This window comes from Salvia miltiorrhiza, chromosome 1 (genome assembly GCF_028751815.1).
Source record: "Salvia miltiorrhiza cultivar Shanhuang (shh) chromosome 1, IMPLAD_Smil_shh, whole genome shotgun sequence".
NCBI classification, from domain to species: Eukaryota; Viridiplantae; Streptophyta; class Magnoliopsida; order Lamiales; family Lamiaceae; genus Salvia; species Salvia miltiorrhiza.
Genome location: NC_080387.1, coordinates 8,571,565 through 8,589,024, shown reverse-complemented (window position 1 = coordinate 8,589,024; position 17,460 = coordinate 8,571,565). Strand labels below are relative to the sequence as shown.

At 36.3% G+C, this 17,460-nt stretch overlaps 1 protein-coding gene and 1 pseudogene across 1 annotated transcript; both read left to right on the top strand.

The window, feature by feature from the left end:
* The first annotated feature begins 3,324 nt into the window (after positions 1-3,324).
* On the top strand, positions 3,325-5,232 carry LOC131006506 (protein BONZAI 1-like; annotated as a pseudogene).
* Positions 5,233-8,658: 3,426 nt separating this feature from the next.
* LOC131014828 (uncharacterized) lies at positions 8,659-16,546 on the top strand. The gene is made up of 5 exons (XM_057942973.1): positions 8,659-8,810; positions 11,274-11,407; positions 11,507-12,067; positions 12,158-12,243; positions 16,490-16,546. Exons 1-5 carry the CDS (start codon positions 8,659-8,661, stop codon positions 16,544-16,546), a joined length of 990 nt encoding a protein of 329 aa, XP_057798956.1.
* The last annotated feature ends 914 nt before the right edge of the window (positions 16,547-17,460 follow it).

Below are 17,460 nucleotides of genomic sequence, written 5' to 3'. Positions count from 1 at the left end.
TTAAGCCGACAAACCATGACCAAAGGTTGGAGATAAGAAGCGGGATAGAAAGGGGATGAACGAATAAATAATAAACATTGAAGAAACATACTTAATCATTAATAACGAAGGGAACATTTACAGCAGAGCGATAGTCGTACTGACTTAATCAACTCGTAAGTTCGGATAACTCTGTCTTAGCCAAAATAACATGATGTTCCTTTGAGTACACAGCGGAAGAAGATTCTGATTACATGTATGAGGACATGTACTCAAGAGTTCATTAATATATATATATATATATATATATATATATATATATATATATATATATATCTTAGACAAAAGAGATTTCCTGCTCATCACTTCATCACCACCGGCTACTGCTCAACCTGCACATTTAGAAATACATGCAGGGCTGAGTACAAAAGTACTCAGTGGGTACATATGCCTATAGAAACTTGCATTGAAAACATAAATTGTCATGCCATCTTAACAGTACAGCAAGAGAGTTTTTTGTGAAATAGGCCCAAGCTTACTAAATTCTTTTGTGATTCGTAAAGTTCGACTGATCAGTCTAAGTTCTCTTGTATTTTATCATATCTGAAGCTTGTGTGCCGGAGAGATGGCCACCTCTCACGGACACCTGACCGGCCAACCTGCTAGATGGCTCACGGCCCTGGGTGTACACTAGCCCTGGCAGGATAGCTATCAACTGCTCAGGACCCGAATTCGATTACTTTAACTTGGCATTGCCTCATCAGATAGATATCATTCTAAATGAAACATTTTATGGCAAGACAAAAACTGAAATAACTGAAATAACTTTCTGTTCATAGATTCTGTAATGAAATAACTTGCTTGAAAGTAACATTAAACTGATTTGATATATCTGAATATAAACCCACCTGATAACAATCTCTGCGATCCGGTGGTTTCTTGATTGACTGTTAATCCCCTCGTTAATAAACTTAGCTAACTCTCGTTTATCGCGGTCGGAAAAAAAAAACTGTAACTCTTCCTTCCCCATCGGAAAATTCTAATTGTAAAATAAATAATCTCGCAAGCGTGTGCGGTAAAAGAACCGTCTCGGCGTGCCCCATAAGTAACCCCGTAAAACTATACCGGGCTTAACAATAGAACATAATTACTATTGTAAGTTCAAATAATTAATAGGCTCAAAGAAATAAGGTAGCCGATTAATTTAAACACAACAAGTGGTTTTAATGAAATAAATAAGGGCAGCTCATTTTAAAATAATCTGGGCTTAAAGGAAATAATATTAAGTTTATTAATCAAGAGGCTCATCAAGCAGCCTGATAATTAATCAAGAATGACACGAATTAATATACTACAGTCGTCTCAAAAGAATAATGGAGGAGTCCAAATAATAATTAATGTGGACTGAAAAAATTAATCTTAGCTCAATAAACAAATAAATCGGCCCAAATGAAGCAATAAATCGGCCCAACAATATATATATATATATATATATATATATATATATATATATATATATATATATAGGGTTAGGTTATATTAAGAAGCTCAAATGTGTTGAGAAGTTGAGAAGCAATCTAATAGATGAACATGCCAATTAGTTTTTATGAACACGAGTTTGATCTGGGTTCGATCCTTGGCGGTGACGTATTTTTTAACAAATTAAATAGATTCGTATGTTCGTCAGTTATATTTGGTATGTTCAAAGAATTTATTGATCTAGGGTCTAATTACCATGTTCATCAAAATGTACTAACATGTTCATCTATTACATTGCTTCTCAACTTCTCAACACATTTGAGCTTCTCAATTGAACCACTCCCTATATATATATATATATATAGGGTTGCGCTAAAATAAGAACTAATCTTAGCCTATAAAATAAGAACCATTATGGACCTTCGATTTTAATGGTTTGAACGGTTGAATTTTGTGCAGATTTTTACTAGACAATTCATGCAATATAATGGATGAGGCTAATATGGTAATTCCGATATTATAATAAATCTCCCACCCCCTTAATCAAGGGATCTGGTATCTGCTATTAACTAACATTCCACAACTACTTCCTCTCTCCATAAATCTCACGTGAAATAACTGAGCGGCAAGAATTAAAAAAAAAAAAAAAAACTTAGGATTTCAATTAAAGTAACAATTGTTATACATAGCATCATACGTTAATAACATCAAATTCGTACACCATACATAATAAATTCATTACCTTTGATTTTGTATTTATCACTATGTTAATCGCATATGAATTCTTTTGTTGGTTGCACTGCATTCTTTATTAGGTCCACCAGAATAAATTCATACATTCACATGCAAGTGCAATCTGTACAAACCTACACATTTTGATCATCCAACTAAAATCACTAATTTGGACATTCACACAATTCCAATATTATATGATAACACGTGCATGTTTATCAAACATATAATTCATACATAAACTGAATAAATTCATAATATCCAACAAATAATTCATTCGAACATGAAATTACAAATGAATTTTTATATCTATAATACAAGGTTATACACATCATCATACGTTAATAACATCAAATTCGTACATCATACATAATAAATTCATTACCTTTAATTTTGTATTTATCGCTATGATAATCACATATGAATTCTTTTGTTGGTTGCATTGCATTCTTTATTAGATCCACTAGAATAAATTCATGCATCACACTTAATAAATTCATACATTCACATGTAAGTGCAATCTGTACAAATCTATACATTTTGACCATGCAAGTGAAATCACTAATCTATGCATTCACACAATTCCAATACTATATGATATCACATGCATGTTTATCAAATATATAATTCATACATAAACTGAATAAATTCATACACCACACATACATGTAACTCCAACAAGTAAAATCACTAATCTGGACATTCGTATAATTCCAATACTATATGATAACATGTGCATGTTTATCAAACATATAATTCATACATAAACTGAATAATTCATACACCTCACATGCATGTATATCCAACAAATAATTCATTCGAACATGAAATTATAAAGATGTCCACTACAACAAAAACTTTAATAGAAACCGGTGAATAGAAACCGGTTTTTGCTCAAAACCGGTTTCATAGCTCTTAAAACCGGTTTCGTAGGTATAACCGGTTTCTTTTTAAAAAAAGTGCGCTAATAGAAACCGGTTATTTACTACCGGTTTCTTTTCTGTGGTGTCGTAGTTATATTACGACACCGGTTTTAATTTAACATATTAAACCGTTTTTAAACCGGTTTTAAAGGCTATTTCAGAATTTAAAAAAAAAAAGAAAAAAAAAGAAAATAATAAATCCAATCCAATGTCTAAGTTCAAAGTTCAAACACGTCGTTAGCCCTAAACCCCTTTCTGCCGCCTACCATCTTCTTCCCAAGTTTCAGCCCTAAACACATCGATCTCTCCGGCGCCGATTCACGCCGACCAACGCCACTCGTTCCTTTCGCCACCGTCGTCATCTCAACAATCAACGCAGCCACGAACCACATTATCTACCGCCTCCCTCGAATCTTAAAACCGTAGGTGTCCCTGCCGCCGCCGCCGCCCCAATCTCCACCGGTCAGCAAGCAACGAAAATCGACGCTGCTCTGAGCCTTTGTCCGATCCCCCTAGCGCCGTGCTTCGCCGCTGCTTTGCGCTGCTGCTGTACTCCAGAAACGCCGTTGCTCTGAAGCTTTCTCCGGTCGCCGCCACCGCTGCTCTGAGCCTTTGTTCGGTCGCCCTAGCTTACTCTGGTTTACCTTGTTGTACACCAGACGGCGAATGTTGTAATTGCTAACATACTAGACGAGGCAGGAGCAGAAGTAGCTGCTGAAATCGGAGGGCAGGACTCTTCTGGTATGCTCTTGACTTAGCCGCTACTGTGAGGCTTTCTTTGGTCGCTGCTCCTTGAGGTTAGTTTTATGTGTAGCTTAATTTCATTATTAATTACAAGCAGAAAATCAGTTTTATGCTGCACTACAATCTTGTTTCATCCGAGTATAATTCTTTGCTTGTAACTAAGATGTTCAAATTGTTGAGTTTCTTAACTGATGAAAGAACCGTAGCATTGAGGGTAGGGGCTTCTATGGGTGTAAACTTTCTACTCTTTTCACCTTCATTTCGAATTTATATGAGTTTTTATTCATGTTCTTACCACGATTGTTGCATTATTATGGGGAACATTTATATGAGTTTTTATTCATGTTCTACGATTATGATAAAAAGTTTCCTGCTTGGGGGTTTGGGGCCCGGCCAATTGATGGTCCTGTATCCCATTGCTTTAACTTAAATGGCAGCAGTAACTATTGTGAGGTGAACCTGGGACTTATTGACTTACTGGTTAAGTATAGTTCCATTTTATTCTTAACTCATGGTCATTGTTAAGCATTTCTGTTTCCTTCCAGGTTGAAGGAATCCATGGAATTATGATGGCATATTCAAGTGCCTTTCTAATGTTTCATTAGCAGGACCAACATTGTTCGGCCATGTAGTTACACAGGCTGCACAGATAGTTAGTGGATCTGTTGCAAGAAATGAAAGAAAGTATTTCGTTTTGTTGATTATCACGGTATATTCTCTATAGTCTGGACTTCTAGTATACTTGATAATATGCTATATCATAGAGAACCTGATTGAAGTTTGCAATTTTTAGAATCAAATGTGTTATTTTCTTCCTGATTGCGTAATTAAATCTTATTATATCCTCATATTTCACTAATTCCTTTGTGATGCTAAATAAATTTAGGATGGAGTGATAACAGACCTACAGGAAACAAAGGATGCCTTCGTTATGGCATCTGATCTGCCATTGTCAATACTTATTGTTGGGGTCGGGGGAGCTGACTTTAAAGAAATGGAGGTAATATGCCTCTCTCTTTGTATGAATTTTTATTTGATTGGAATATTCCCTTAACCGATGTTACCAATATCTTCTATCCATTTCCCACACTTATCCAATATTAATTTTCCATTCCTTTATCAGATATTGGATGCAGACAAAGGGGAGAGACTCGAAAGTTCATCTGGGCGGGTTGCATCACGTGACATTGTCCAGTTTGTACCTTTACGTGATGTACAATCTCTGTCCATATCCTATTTTCTATGGTATTGTTTTATGCATGGTAGTTCTATGCTAATCCTTAATTAAGGCTTGATTTTTATTGTTTAGACTGATTTTATTGGTGCAACATTTGGTGTTGGGACTGGACTGCATTTCTTCTTGTGCTAATAGTAAGTTTCTCTATTCTAATAGAACTATATTTTGTTTAATTTTATGCATTTAATGTAATGTGTAATCATAGCATAATTTTGGCATATATGTGTGTAGTTGCTGAATCTTATGTTTTCTTTCTTTTATCTTGAAAATTTTGTTGCAGGCAATATGATCAATAGCTTGGAAACAAAGTGGAAAAAAGTCGTATTTAATTGTTGAAGCTTGAAGAACATTGCATATGTGGAACTTGATTTTGAAACTTGTTATATTAGATTTTGAAATTTTGTTAAATTCATAGTTGAAACTTAGTGCAAGACATTCTAGATGATTGTAATGAATGTTGTTGATAATTGATTTTGTAATTTGATATTTTTGTTTATTATTTTGATTATTTTAATTAAAAAATTGCTTTTGTAGGGGTTGCAAAATATATTTAAAAAATATTTTTTTTATTCCTCAAATAACCTATGAAACCGGTTTTTAACCGGTTTCTATCAACGTTATTTTGTAGCGGTGTCTATTAGCATAAAAGACACCGTTAAAAATGGCGCTAATAGAAACCGGTTAAAAACCGGTGTCTTACATACCTACGACACCGATTTTTAACCGGTTTCTATTAGCGCCATTTTTTGGACACCTACGACACCGGTAGCTACGAAACCGGTAGTTTGAGCTGATAGAAACCAGTTAAAAACCGGTTTCTATCAGCATTTTTCTTGTAGTGGTCATTGCGTTATATTTAACTGAAAAAACATACAACAACATGCAATAATTCATAAGATATAATACACGCTTTAGAAATTCAAGCACCCTATGAACATCGTCATGTGTCACCGGAATTGATTGTCCATTAGGAAAAACAAGCTCGCATCGTCTAGCATTGAAGGAATCCAAAACCCAGTAGCTCAGCTTCCCGGGGAGATCTTGGATAGTTAGGTCCAAAACATGTTCAAATCCCAGACCATAAACAAAGTGGTGTCATAGATGGTATCTCAGCCATTGCCTTCATAAATGCACAAGGCGTGGTGTGGGTATACAATGAAGCATAATCCTCCGTCGGATTAATTAAAAGTTGTTTGTAGTTAAGCAGGACTTCATTTCACTTCTCATAGCGAGTTTTCTTCGTTGCAGCTGCTGGAACTATTTGAGCACTAGGTGATACAACTTCAAGATTCTCCCTAATGACCACACCACATTACGTGCCCTGGATTCATTAAGTTTTTGCTTTCTATTAGCTCCTGCAATTAACATAAACAAACTTAGAAAAATATAAATAATATCAGCCAACATATTTCATTAAGTTTTCGCTTTCTGCATGACTTATATTTTGGCCTGCATTTTTTCGCACAGCAATTGCACCATCATTGATTGCCCAACAAAGTATTACAGTAATTACTTTAAAAATAATATGAATCTGAATAATATTCCACAGCTCAACTAGAACTTTGTTACTTACTAAAACGAACCATAATTCAGATAAAAGAACAACCTAAAAATATGACTACGTCAACGTGCGAGTCAAATTCACACACTAGTGTAATAAATTAATGGAACAAGTGCCCATTTAGTACAAGGAAAAATAAAAACAAGTTCAAACCCTAAATTCTGAAGGAAAAAAAAAAGTAGTCATCGAGATGTGGATGAATTAGAAAAATAGCAAAACAAATTCAAACAGAAAAATATTGTCATCAAACACACTGCCTAAGGTTTGTGAATACATAAATAAGTTTTTTTACAAAATAAACGCTCATAACAACTATGAAGAATGATCCGGGAAAAATATAGAACACGACATAGAACATCCTATTAAAATCCACGGTGTACTAAAACATAATTAGGGGGACCATCGAATCTATTGGTTGAATAACATGTCACACCAAAAAAAATTACCCAACCAAAAATAATACTACTCCCTAAACTAGTAGATCAAACCACCACACGAAAAATAAGTTACACATTAACTCATGAACCGAAATCCATTTTTTACATCAGAAACTTTTGCCATATTTATCGAAACATTTCACAAAATCATCGAATTTCTTACCCGGTGGATCAAATTTCCTGCGCGCCATTGTTTGTAGATGAACTGAACCGGCGATGAGTACTATCTGGAAACTAAGAACTCTGTATTTCCTATCTTCCGTCGGCGTTGAGTTTTTCTAGTTCAGAGAATATGATTCGATTTGGCTGAAATTTAATAGGGTTTTGATATATTTTAATAGATGAAATTAATTATATTCTTAATTTCAGTAAATATTTACTGATTTGATTCGACTAAAATTTCTTTTTAATTCATTTACTCCTCAATACCGTGTAGAATCAAAATGTGAATCATTTCAAATCTTAATTGTACAATTAATGGGCACGAAAATCGGAAATTTGTAGTTGGATAAATGGAAGGTCAAAACCCATTCTCAACTTTGCCCTTCATCCGAAAATCACTATGAATTTTATCCATTTAAGTAATGAACCTCTAATTAATCTATTTTTTAATCGCAGCCATTGATTATTTAGTGATCTACGATCATAATATAGTCTTATATTATAGACTAAGTGCAGTTCATTGAATAGCGCTACCCTATATATATATATATATATATATATATATATATATATATAGGAATTGGTTCAATTGAGATTTATATATATATTGAGATTTTGAGATAAATGAACATATAAGTACATTTTGATGAACTTGTCAATTAATTTTTATGAACGCGCGTTGGTCTGGGGTTCAATCCCTACAAGTGGCGTGTTTTTTAAATAAATTAAATAGATTCATATGTTCATGAGTTATATTGGTTATGTTCAAAGAATTTATTGATATGTTCATTTATCTCAAAATCTCAAAATATTTAAAATCTCAATATAAGCTAACCCTATATATATATATATATATATATATATATATATATATATGGTTGGGTTAATATAGAAACCTCCCATAAAATAAAAACTAAGAACTGTTTAGCCTTATTTTGTGATGAGTTTTATGGGTGTTTAGGCGTGATATTGATTTATATATTCGTCTTGTTTACTCAAGAGTTGATTGATTTGAGCTTATTTGCTAATTTTGTAATTTCAGGATTTTATGCTCGAATTGATTAATAAGTAGACAAAAAATGGAGACATAATTGAGTTAAGTTTTCTTAATAAGAATTGAAGTTCGTCTCGATACGAGTTCGTGAGAGAAAATGGATCTAAAATCGGACTTAAAATGAGTGAGAACAGGCCAAAACAAGAACACTGTGCAGTGCTCGCTAGAAAGCTGCGCTCCCCGGCAACGGCACCAAAATTGACTCAACTCAAACACCCTATGGGATTGACTCGCAATCGTATGAGGTCGTCCTAGTGTGATAGGGTGTCAAGCCCTATAAACCGCCGATTCCTTACCTGAGTCATTTTAGAATTGAGAAGCAAGACCAACAATTCACCGACTTCTACAACATGTTGATGAAGGTGAATGTCAACTTGCCTCTGTTGGACGTGATCAGAAGTGTCCCGGCCTATGTGAAGTTCTTTAAGGAGTTCGCCTCCAAGAAGAGAAAGTTCATGGATAACGAGAAGATTCTTGTGTTCGAGGTTGCAAACTCCATTATGTAACAGCCCTTGCCGCCCAATCAATGTGATTAATATTGTTGGGTCCTGGAAGGTCTACAATAGGTGTATGGGGGGGAATACTGTTGGATTTGTATACTGAAAGCAAGAATGTTTTATGCTTGTATACAATATTTCCTAAGTTCATTATTTAATCTTCTATCTGATTGTGTTCATGATTGCATATGTATGTCCGTTGTCTCTATATAAGTAGATTATATGGTGTGTTGTAGATCACAGAAGACCATATAATTGGATTAACCTTAAGAGATATAATATAATCACAGCCGAGATGACTTTAGGACGAGTCATCGTTTTAGGCTGCGGTATAGATGGAAGCAGTTTGTCTTGACTACTTATCTATACGGGTACGTCATAACGTATTGATAGGACCACAGTGAGATGTATTCTTCTATCTGACTTAAGTGAAGAATCAAGATCTCGGAGACTTAATAAAATCTTAATACTAATAAGATTTCGAATATATATGTTAATTCGTGTATCACTTTGATTTACTATGAGTGAGAATTATATAGTAACTTGAGTACTCTGTATCTTGGGTGATAGCGGTTAATATATTATATTTGATTATCTGTATTAGTACTCGTATTCGATAGAGGATAATGACATCCCTTTAAGGAGCTCAATGATGTTTATTGCATTAAACCCTGCAGGTTGATTAAGTTCAGACGCAATAATAAGGGTTGGGTGGTACTTGATGAAGCAAGAAATAACACCCAAAGATAAAACGTATAAAAATATAAAATAATACAAGGATTTAACGTGGTTCGATCTTTAAAGATCTACCTCCACGGAAATCACCCAAGTAATTCCACTATTTTTAGAGAGAGTTTACCATTACAAGTGAAGTAGTCAGAATGAATCCCCTTTTCCCATGTACAAAGCCCTATTTATAGATGACTAGTTGGGCCTAACCCTAAAGCCCCCAAAACAGATAAATGAAGCCCAAGTCGATGTCAAAGCTGGCTCTCGGCAAAGCCGTCTCCGAGAGCGCTGCACTCTGGCAAGGCTAGATTTCCACTAAAGCTTGGCATTAACACGGGTGATCCGGCCAACGATGGGATTTCCACTATGTACAGCGCTGATGCATATTTTACTCCTCATCAGCTACTCCTCCTCAGTCCGGTTGAACTGTGTCTTCTTAGAGTTCAATCGTTGAAGTTTGTTGTGTAAGATCAGCGTTGTGCTGCTCTCCCAAGTAAGGTCCAAGTATTTTAGCCTTCAGCCCTGTAACTTATCCAAGATTGCATACTTGTAAATTTGCAAAATAATCAATGATAAAATATTATACCCCTACTAAATTGTCAGCACAAGAATACCCTGTCAAAATATTAGAATAACAACAATAATAACAACAATGAGAAACTCCATTTCGAACGTGCTCATTGAGCCATTTTTTTATTATTATCATTGTGCCTACGACCAACGACTCCTTTTGTTTTTTAGTTTTTCTTGTAATAGCTCAAAGTTGAGGCACCTTCTTAAATTTAATGCTTGCGACTTAGGCCGCTCTAAAACTTAATGCTCGCGGCTAAGGCAGCTTTGGGAGCTCGCGACTTAGACAGCTCTAAAACTTAATGCTCGCGGCTAAGACAGCTCTGGGAGCTCGCGACTTAGGCAGCTCTAAAACTTAATGCTCGCGGCTAAGGCAGCTCTGGGAGCTCGCGACTTAGGCAGCTCTAAAACTTAATGATCGCGGCTAAGGCAGCTCTGGGAGCTCGCGACTTAGGCAGCTCTAAAACTTAATGCTCGCGGCTAAGGCGGCTCTGGGAGCTCGCGACTTAGGCAGCTCTAAAACTTAATGCTCGCGGCTAAGGCGGCTCTGGGAGCTTGCGACTTAAGCAGCTCTAAAACTTAATGCTCGCGACTAAGGTAGCTCTGGGAGCTCGCGGCTTAGGCAGCTCTAAAACTTAATGCTTGCGGCTAAGGCAGCTCTAGGAGCTCGCGGCTTAGGCAGGGGCGGACGCAGACGGGTGCAAGGGGGTACAGCTGTACCCCAAAAAAAAAAATTTTTTTTAGTATATATACATAGTATAATATATTTAGAACTAATAATATACAAAGGGTTAGAGTGTTCCCTAAGTAACTTACACGGCTACAGACACCAAACACCAAATTACCAATTTTTAACTCCATTTCTCTAATCCCCATACCCCCCGAAGGCCCAAGCCCAAGTCCCGACACTTTGTTTGGAGGCTGCTGGCGCTGGGACCTACTTCATCCCTTCTTATCAATTCTCAAGTGCGGCGCCGCTGAGTCGCTATAGTAGGTAAGCATGTTTTTTTTTAATTAATTTTCTTTGATAATTGGAGTATGATCTTTAATAATAATGGTTGAGATTAGAGATTTTGATTTAATTATAATTTTTTATTTAATTAGGGCGTGCAAATTGTAATTATCAATGAATATATTATTAATTTGTATTACCATTTTAATGATTGTAGTTGGCTTTTTGAAACACTTGCAAACTTGATGAATGTGATTGGAGTTTCTTGTAAGCGAAGAGATATGATTCGAGTAATTCAAGCTCAAAAAGTTGCTTATGCTTTGGAAATTGGTGAACTTGAGAGTGGATCGGGTTTGAATTAAGAGGTAGGTTTGAAAAGACCTGGTGATACTCGTTGGGGGTCTCATTATAAAACTCTTATGAATATTATTAACATCTTTCCAACTATAGTTCATGAGGTACTTGAGATGATTGGGAAGAATGCTTCATGTTCAGAAGATCAGATTAAAGCTCAAGCCATTTTGTACTCATTTGAGTCATTCGATTTCATTTTTATGGTGCACTTGATGTTGACTATTTTTGGATACACTAATTATTTGTGTGTTGCTTTGCAAAAAATAGATCAAAATATTGTGAATGTCGTGTCTCTTGTTTCATTGTCTAAACAATTGTTGCAAAAAACAAGAGGTTGTGGATCGGAAACTCTCTTGGATAAAGTCACTTCATTATGCACTAAATATGGCATTGTTGTTCCCGATATGGAGGCTTCTTATATGCCACTAGGTAGATCAAGGCGTTTTGTTCAACAAGAGACCAATCTTCAGCATTTTCGGATTCAAATTTTTGTGGGGGTGATTGATTTGCAGCTTATGGAGCTCAATGAGAGGTTTGACGAGGTTAATACAGAGTTGCTTAAATGCATGGCTTGCTTAAGTCCCCGAGATGGTTTTTCTTCTTATGATAAGGAGAAAATACTTAAACTTGCCACATTTTATCTATCTGAATTTTCAGGTATTAATTTTATGATTCTTCAATGTCAATTTTATATGATATATTATTCAACATATGTAAAAAGATAAGAGTTGATATTTGAATTTTCAGGTGTTGAGTTGATGTCTCTTGAATACCAACTTGATATATGTATTGAAGATTTGCGAAAGGATGATAGTGTGACGTCCGGGGATGAAGTGCGGAGTGATCGCCGGTGCGAAAGAGGCACGGACAAGGAGCGGCTCCGGTTAAGACTTCCAAGCGGAGGGGCGCAGGGATGAACCAAAACACACCCGAACGAGAGGGATTCCAAGAATATGCAGGTATGGGACTGCATATTCGAGGAGAGCTTAAGTGATTTGATAGGTGCTACTCATATCAACAAGATGCATCTTCTTTTCTGGTGCCTATACGAAAGAAACTCCAAGGTTAAGCGTGCTTGGCTTGGAGCAATTTTGGGATGGGTGACCCCCTGGGAAGTTTCTCAGGGAGCGTGCGAGTGAGGACAAAACACGCTAGAAAAGACTCGTGTTGGTCTGTGGGGACAGCCGTCAACTCTGGAGCCGGGCTGTTACAGGTGGTATCAGAGCCGAACCTCTCCCAGTACGGTGTGGTTCGGGGATGAACCAAGCGGAAGCTGGTGGGCCTGTGACGTCCGGGGACGAAGTGCGGAGTGATCGCCGGTGCGAAAGAGGCACGGACAAGGAGCGGCTCCGGTTAAGACTTCCAAGCGGAGGGGCGCAGGGATGAACCGAAACACACCCGAACGAGAGGGATTCCAAGAATATGCAGGTATGGGACTGCATATTCGAGGAGAGCTTAAGTGATTTGATAGGTGCTACTCATATCAACAAGATGCATCTTCTTTTCTGGTGCCTATACGAAAGAAACTCCAAGGTTAAGCGTGCTTGGCTTGGAGCAATTTTGGGATGGGTGACCCCCTGGGAAGTTTCTCAGGGAGCGTGCGAGTGAGGACAAAACACGCTAGAAAAGACTCGTGTTGGTCTGTGGGGACAGCCGTCAACTCTGGAGCCGGGCTGTTACAGATAGGTTTGGAGATTTAAATGATCTTGGTGCCCTTTCGGTGATGCTTGTAGAAACAAAAAGCATGAGACATATCCGACAATTTATTTGCTAATCAAGTTGGTGTTGATTCTCCCAGTCGCTACTGCAGGTGTGGAAAGAGTATTTTCGGGAATGACCTATGTCAAAAAATAGGTTGCGAAATAGCATGGGTGATCAATTGTTAAATGATTGTTTGGTTACTTTCATTGAGAAAAATATGTTTCTACAAATTCCCGATGATGATGTAATTGATCGATTTCAGAAAATGAAGACTCGTCGGGTCGGGCTCAACGCTCAATTGTAATGATGATTTTTCATTTTAAATATAAGACAATATTTATGTTCAAAATAATTTTAACTTTTCTATCGATCGTCCCCCCGATTTTATAATCCTGGATCCGCCACTGGGCTTAAGCAGCGCTATCCCTTCCATTCCCTTAAATTTTAAAATTTTTTATCACTAAAAAATAGGATATAAGCGGTGACGGGGGTATACACCCCCTACTCCCCCCTCCCCCCAGTGTCATGCGCGTACTTTAGAAGTCAAGCACGATTGTTGAAGACCCGGTAAATAAGACATAAGAAAACCCGACGAATAAATAAGAGAAAACCCAATAAGTAAATCAGAGAAGTCCCAATAAACAAATCAAAAACTATTTTGATAGTCGAAAAATCTTGAAGTTTCAAAGTCTGAATGTCGCAGCCCGATATAGCCAGTGATAGCATATACCAAGTATCGTACGACTAATAAAAGAAATAGTGAAAAAAATAGAAATACATCTTGTTTTAGCGGAAGCATTTGCAAACTATACTGATTTTAAAGAAGGATTTCAAGACTAAAATATTTTCTTACCTGGATAAAACATAAATAAGCAATTGTAGACTTAGCAAGGGTTTGCAAAGTATTTTCCCTTATGGGATATTACAAGCATAAGCAAATTGAATAAAATAGTTTCATCAGAGTTATGCAGCGAGATACGTTACTATATGTGTGAAGACATATAGTAGGGAGTTCAATTACTTATAGAGTCAAAGCGTATAAAAATAAATATGAGACATAGGAAAGACACAACCAACTGACAATTCCAACAACCTTCACCCATCCTCGCGCCAAGCCAGACCTGCACATTTAGAAATATATGCAGGGCTGAGTACCAAAAGTACTCAGTGAACTTATGCCGGAAATAATTGAAATGTTGCTCTTAGAGCTATATGTCAATCTTGCCCTTTTCAATGCATCAACAGGATTTAGTGAGATTTAAAAATACCTGTTCATGTTTTTCTGTCATAAACTCATTTGCATCATCATAATAATATCATTAGTCTGCAGACAATATATATTTAGGGTATGTGCCAACTATGAGAACTCATATATCATATATATATTAGGTGAAGAGAAGGAGGCCTCCTTCAAATCACCGTGACCGGCTGACTAGAGACGGCTCACGATCACCTCTGCGCACAAAACCTTTACTGTCATATAAATCAGTTAAAGTCCGATATCTTGCATCATGATCATAGTCATGTCTTTCATAGAGGAAACATACCACATCTCATTCTCGTCAATAATAAATATGGCAAGTTGACAATTTTCATAATACTCATCAATAATACTTCAACATGCTTCATTTTCATAAGATTTTGCATTTGAACTCATTATCATGGTAGTTTGCCATAATAGAGTTAGAATAAAGCCCGCCTGTCTCAAGGGTCGATGACGTAACGCTCAGAGTCATACTAACGCCGACCGTCACTCGAACCTTTGGTGGCGCACGTGGTTTAGATTGCCATGTGACAAAATAAACTCTAGTTAGAAATTCATCTAACTAATATCTTAATACTTATGCTTTCATCATATGCTTAATCTCATCTTATAACTTCTCTACTGTTTACTCAATTGGACCTCCCAATTTAATTGGATATCTTATCCAATTAAAAGACTCTCAATCCTAGGTAAATAGCATTCAAATAAATCACATAGTCATTCATACTTTGCAATAATCAATTTTCCACATAAAACATTTTCACAATTTATCACAACAGTCAAATGACTTGAAAATCATTCTATGAAACTTGAAATCTTCTACCCTTGTAAATAAATTCTCAAATATTCATGTAAGCTATGGAATATATATAAAATTTTCTAGTAGCATTTTCATGACATATCATGGTGTATTGCTCCACCAAAACTTTAAAATCCTCAATACAAAATCAAAGTAGAAATTTCGGACACCTACAGCTTACCACTCTACTCTGCCTCAACTTAAAAAAATAAACTGCTTCAACTCAGAAATCTCCTAGATTCAAGACTTATACTGATGAAAACCTCTTTGAGTCTAGTTTCGTTTAAAAAAAAGTAGAGTGAAAAACTTCAAGTGGTTTAAGAGATATGGATGTTTTCCCACAGTCTACCAGATTCGGCAGTTTTGCACGACTGGAAGTTAGGATTTTAAAACAATAGTAAAAGTTGCCCAAATGGTTTGAAATTCGACGTGCATCTGTATAACACATGTATCTTTCTTCCATAAAAATTTGGGAGGCTGAATGTTTTTGAAAGTTACTGAAATGTGTGACTCCAATGACTGCCCTTCCAAATTTCCGGTGGAATTTTGCAGTGGAAGTTTTATAATTTAAAAAGGTAGTAAACAAAGTCCAAATGACTTGAAATTTTACCAGCATTTGAAAAACACATATATCTACACACCATAAAAGTTTTAAGATTTTTAGACGAGGGAAACCCCGTCGACTCATCAGTCCAGTACGTAGGAAAAATTCCCAAAGTGGTTGAAATTATAACTTTTACACATATCATCTTAGATCTTCAATTTCACCACCATTCTCATGCATTTTCACACTAAGAACTCATCATTATTCAAATATCATAATATATAACCCTCCTAAGGGTTTTCAAGAATATGTCTTCCGTTCTCATGCATCTAACATGTAGAGGTCTATAAGCATGTGAAAAGTAGTTGAAAGCTTGAAGGAGTTCACAACACTTTCCTTCACAAAATTTTCGAAAATCATAGAAGTAGAGAAGGGACTATCATGCTTCAATATACATGCTTGTTCATCATATAAACATATACATATCATAAGAAAAGGATTTGAAGGTTACTACCAACAAAATCAAAGAAGGTGGAGTAGAGGATGGTGCTTAGGATTTTTTTGAAGCTTGAGCTTGAAGATGAACACTTTAAGAAACCTTTGTTCTTACTATATTTGGTGGAACAAAAAGAAAGTGTGGTGAAGTGAAGAGGGAGAGGGCTGCCGAAGCTTATGAAGAAAGAAGCGGGGGGGGGGGGGGAGGGGGGGGCTTGTCTTGATGAGAGGTGATGGGATGGTGTGATCTTTTCTCATAAATGCATAATCTTGTAGGGAACATGCTTGATGATGATCTATGGAGCTTTAGGCAATAGGAAGGTGAAGGGGTGAGGGTGTCATGAGGTAAGGGAAGCATGAGAGTGAGAAGAGAGAAGAAGAGAAAGATGAGAGAGAGGTCGAGAAGAGAGAAGAAGAGAAGAGAGAAGAGAGAAGAGAAGAGAGAAGGGAGAGAGAAGAGAAATGTGTGCATGTGCATGTGAGTGCATGAATTGTGGAGCTTGTTTGCTAGATAGGGATAGGTATAGAGGGTTTACTATATGCTTGCATGTGTGCTTCATTTAAGGGGGAGAAAGAGAAGAGGACGTGGGAGAGGAGATGGACGAGAGAGAGAGAGAGAGAGAGAGAGAGAGAGAGAGAGAGAGAGAGAGAGAGATATATATATATATATATATACTTGAATAATTATATCTCTTATTTTGTGTGTAGGAATGTATCCCATGAAAATATATCTATTCACGTGTGAGGAAAAATTTATCTCAATTATGATATTACTAATATCATAATAACAATGCATCAATAAATCATATGTGAATATTCTACTAAGTAAAATATTTATATCACATAGACATTTCAATAAAAATATAGGGCGAAGATAGGTTTCTCAATAATATAATTTATAAGACCCGAGAAAATAATATCGCCTCCAAATAAACTCTTAATGATTCTTATCTCATTTATTCGCCCACTTGCATAATTACTCTAGCTACTATTTAAAAACTTAATTTAAGTTCGAGCTAGGGCACAAATAGCTTCTCAAAATACGGGGTGTTACACTGAAGGAGTATATATTCAGATTTAAACATAATAAATTCCCTCAGTGATCCCTTTGCACAAATACAATATTCTAATAGCATATGTTTTTTGAGTATGCCCAATTTATGCACTCCAATAGCCCGACAATTTTATCTTTCACAATATCATCATGTTCAGACAATGCTGCAACATTCACTCAACATCTTTGCCCT

Excerpts from the sequence above, each read along its gene's own strand:
- LOC131014828 (XM_057942973.1), top strand. The coding sequence starts at position 8,659 with ATGTTGATGAAGGTGAATGTCAACTTGCCTCTGTTGGACGTGATCAGA. Across the intron at positions 8,811-11,273 it reads GAGGTTGCAAACTCCATTAT|TTGGCTTTTTGAAACACTTG; the intron begins GTAACAGCCCTT and ends TAATGATTGTAG. Across the intron at positions 12,068-12,157 it reads TTATCTATCTGAATTTTCAG|GTGTTGAGTTGATGTCTCTT; the intron begins GTATTAATTTTA and ends TTGAATTTTCAG.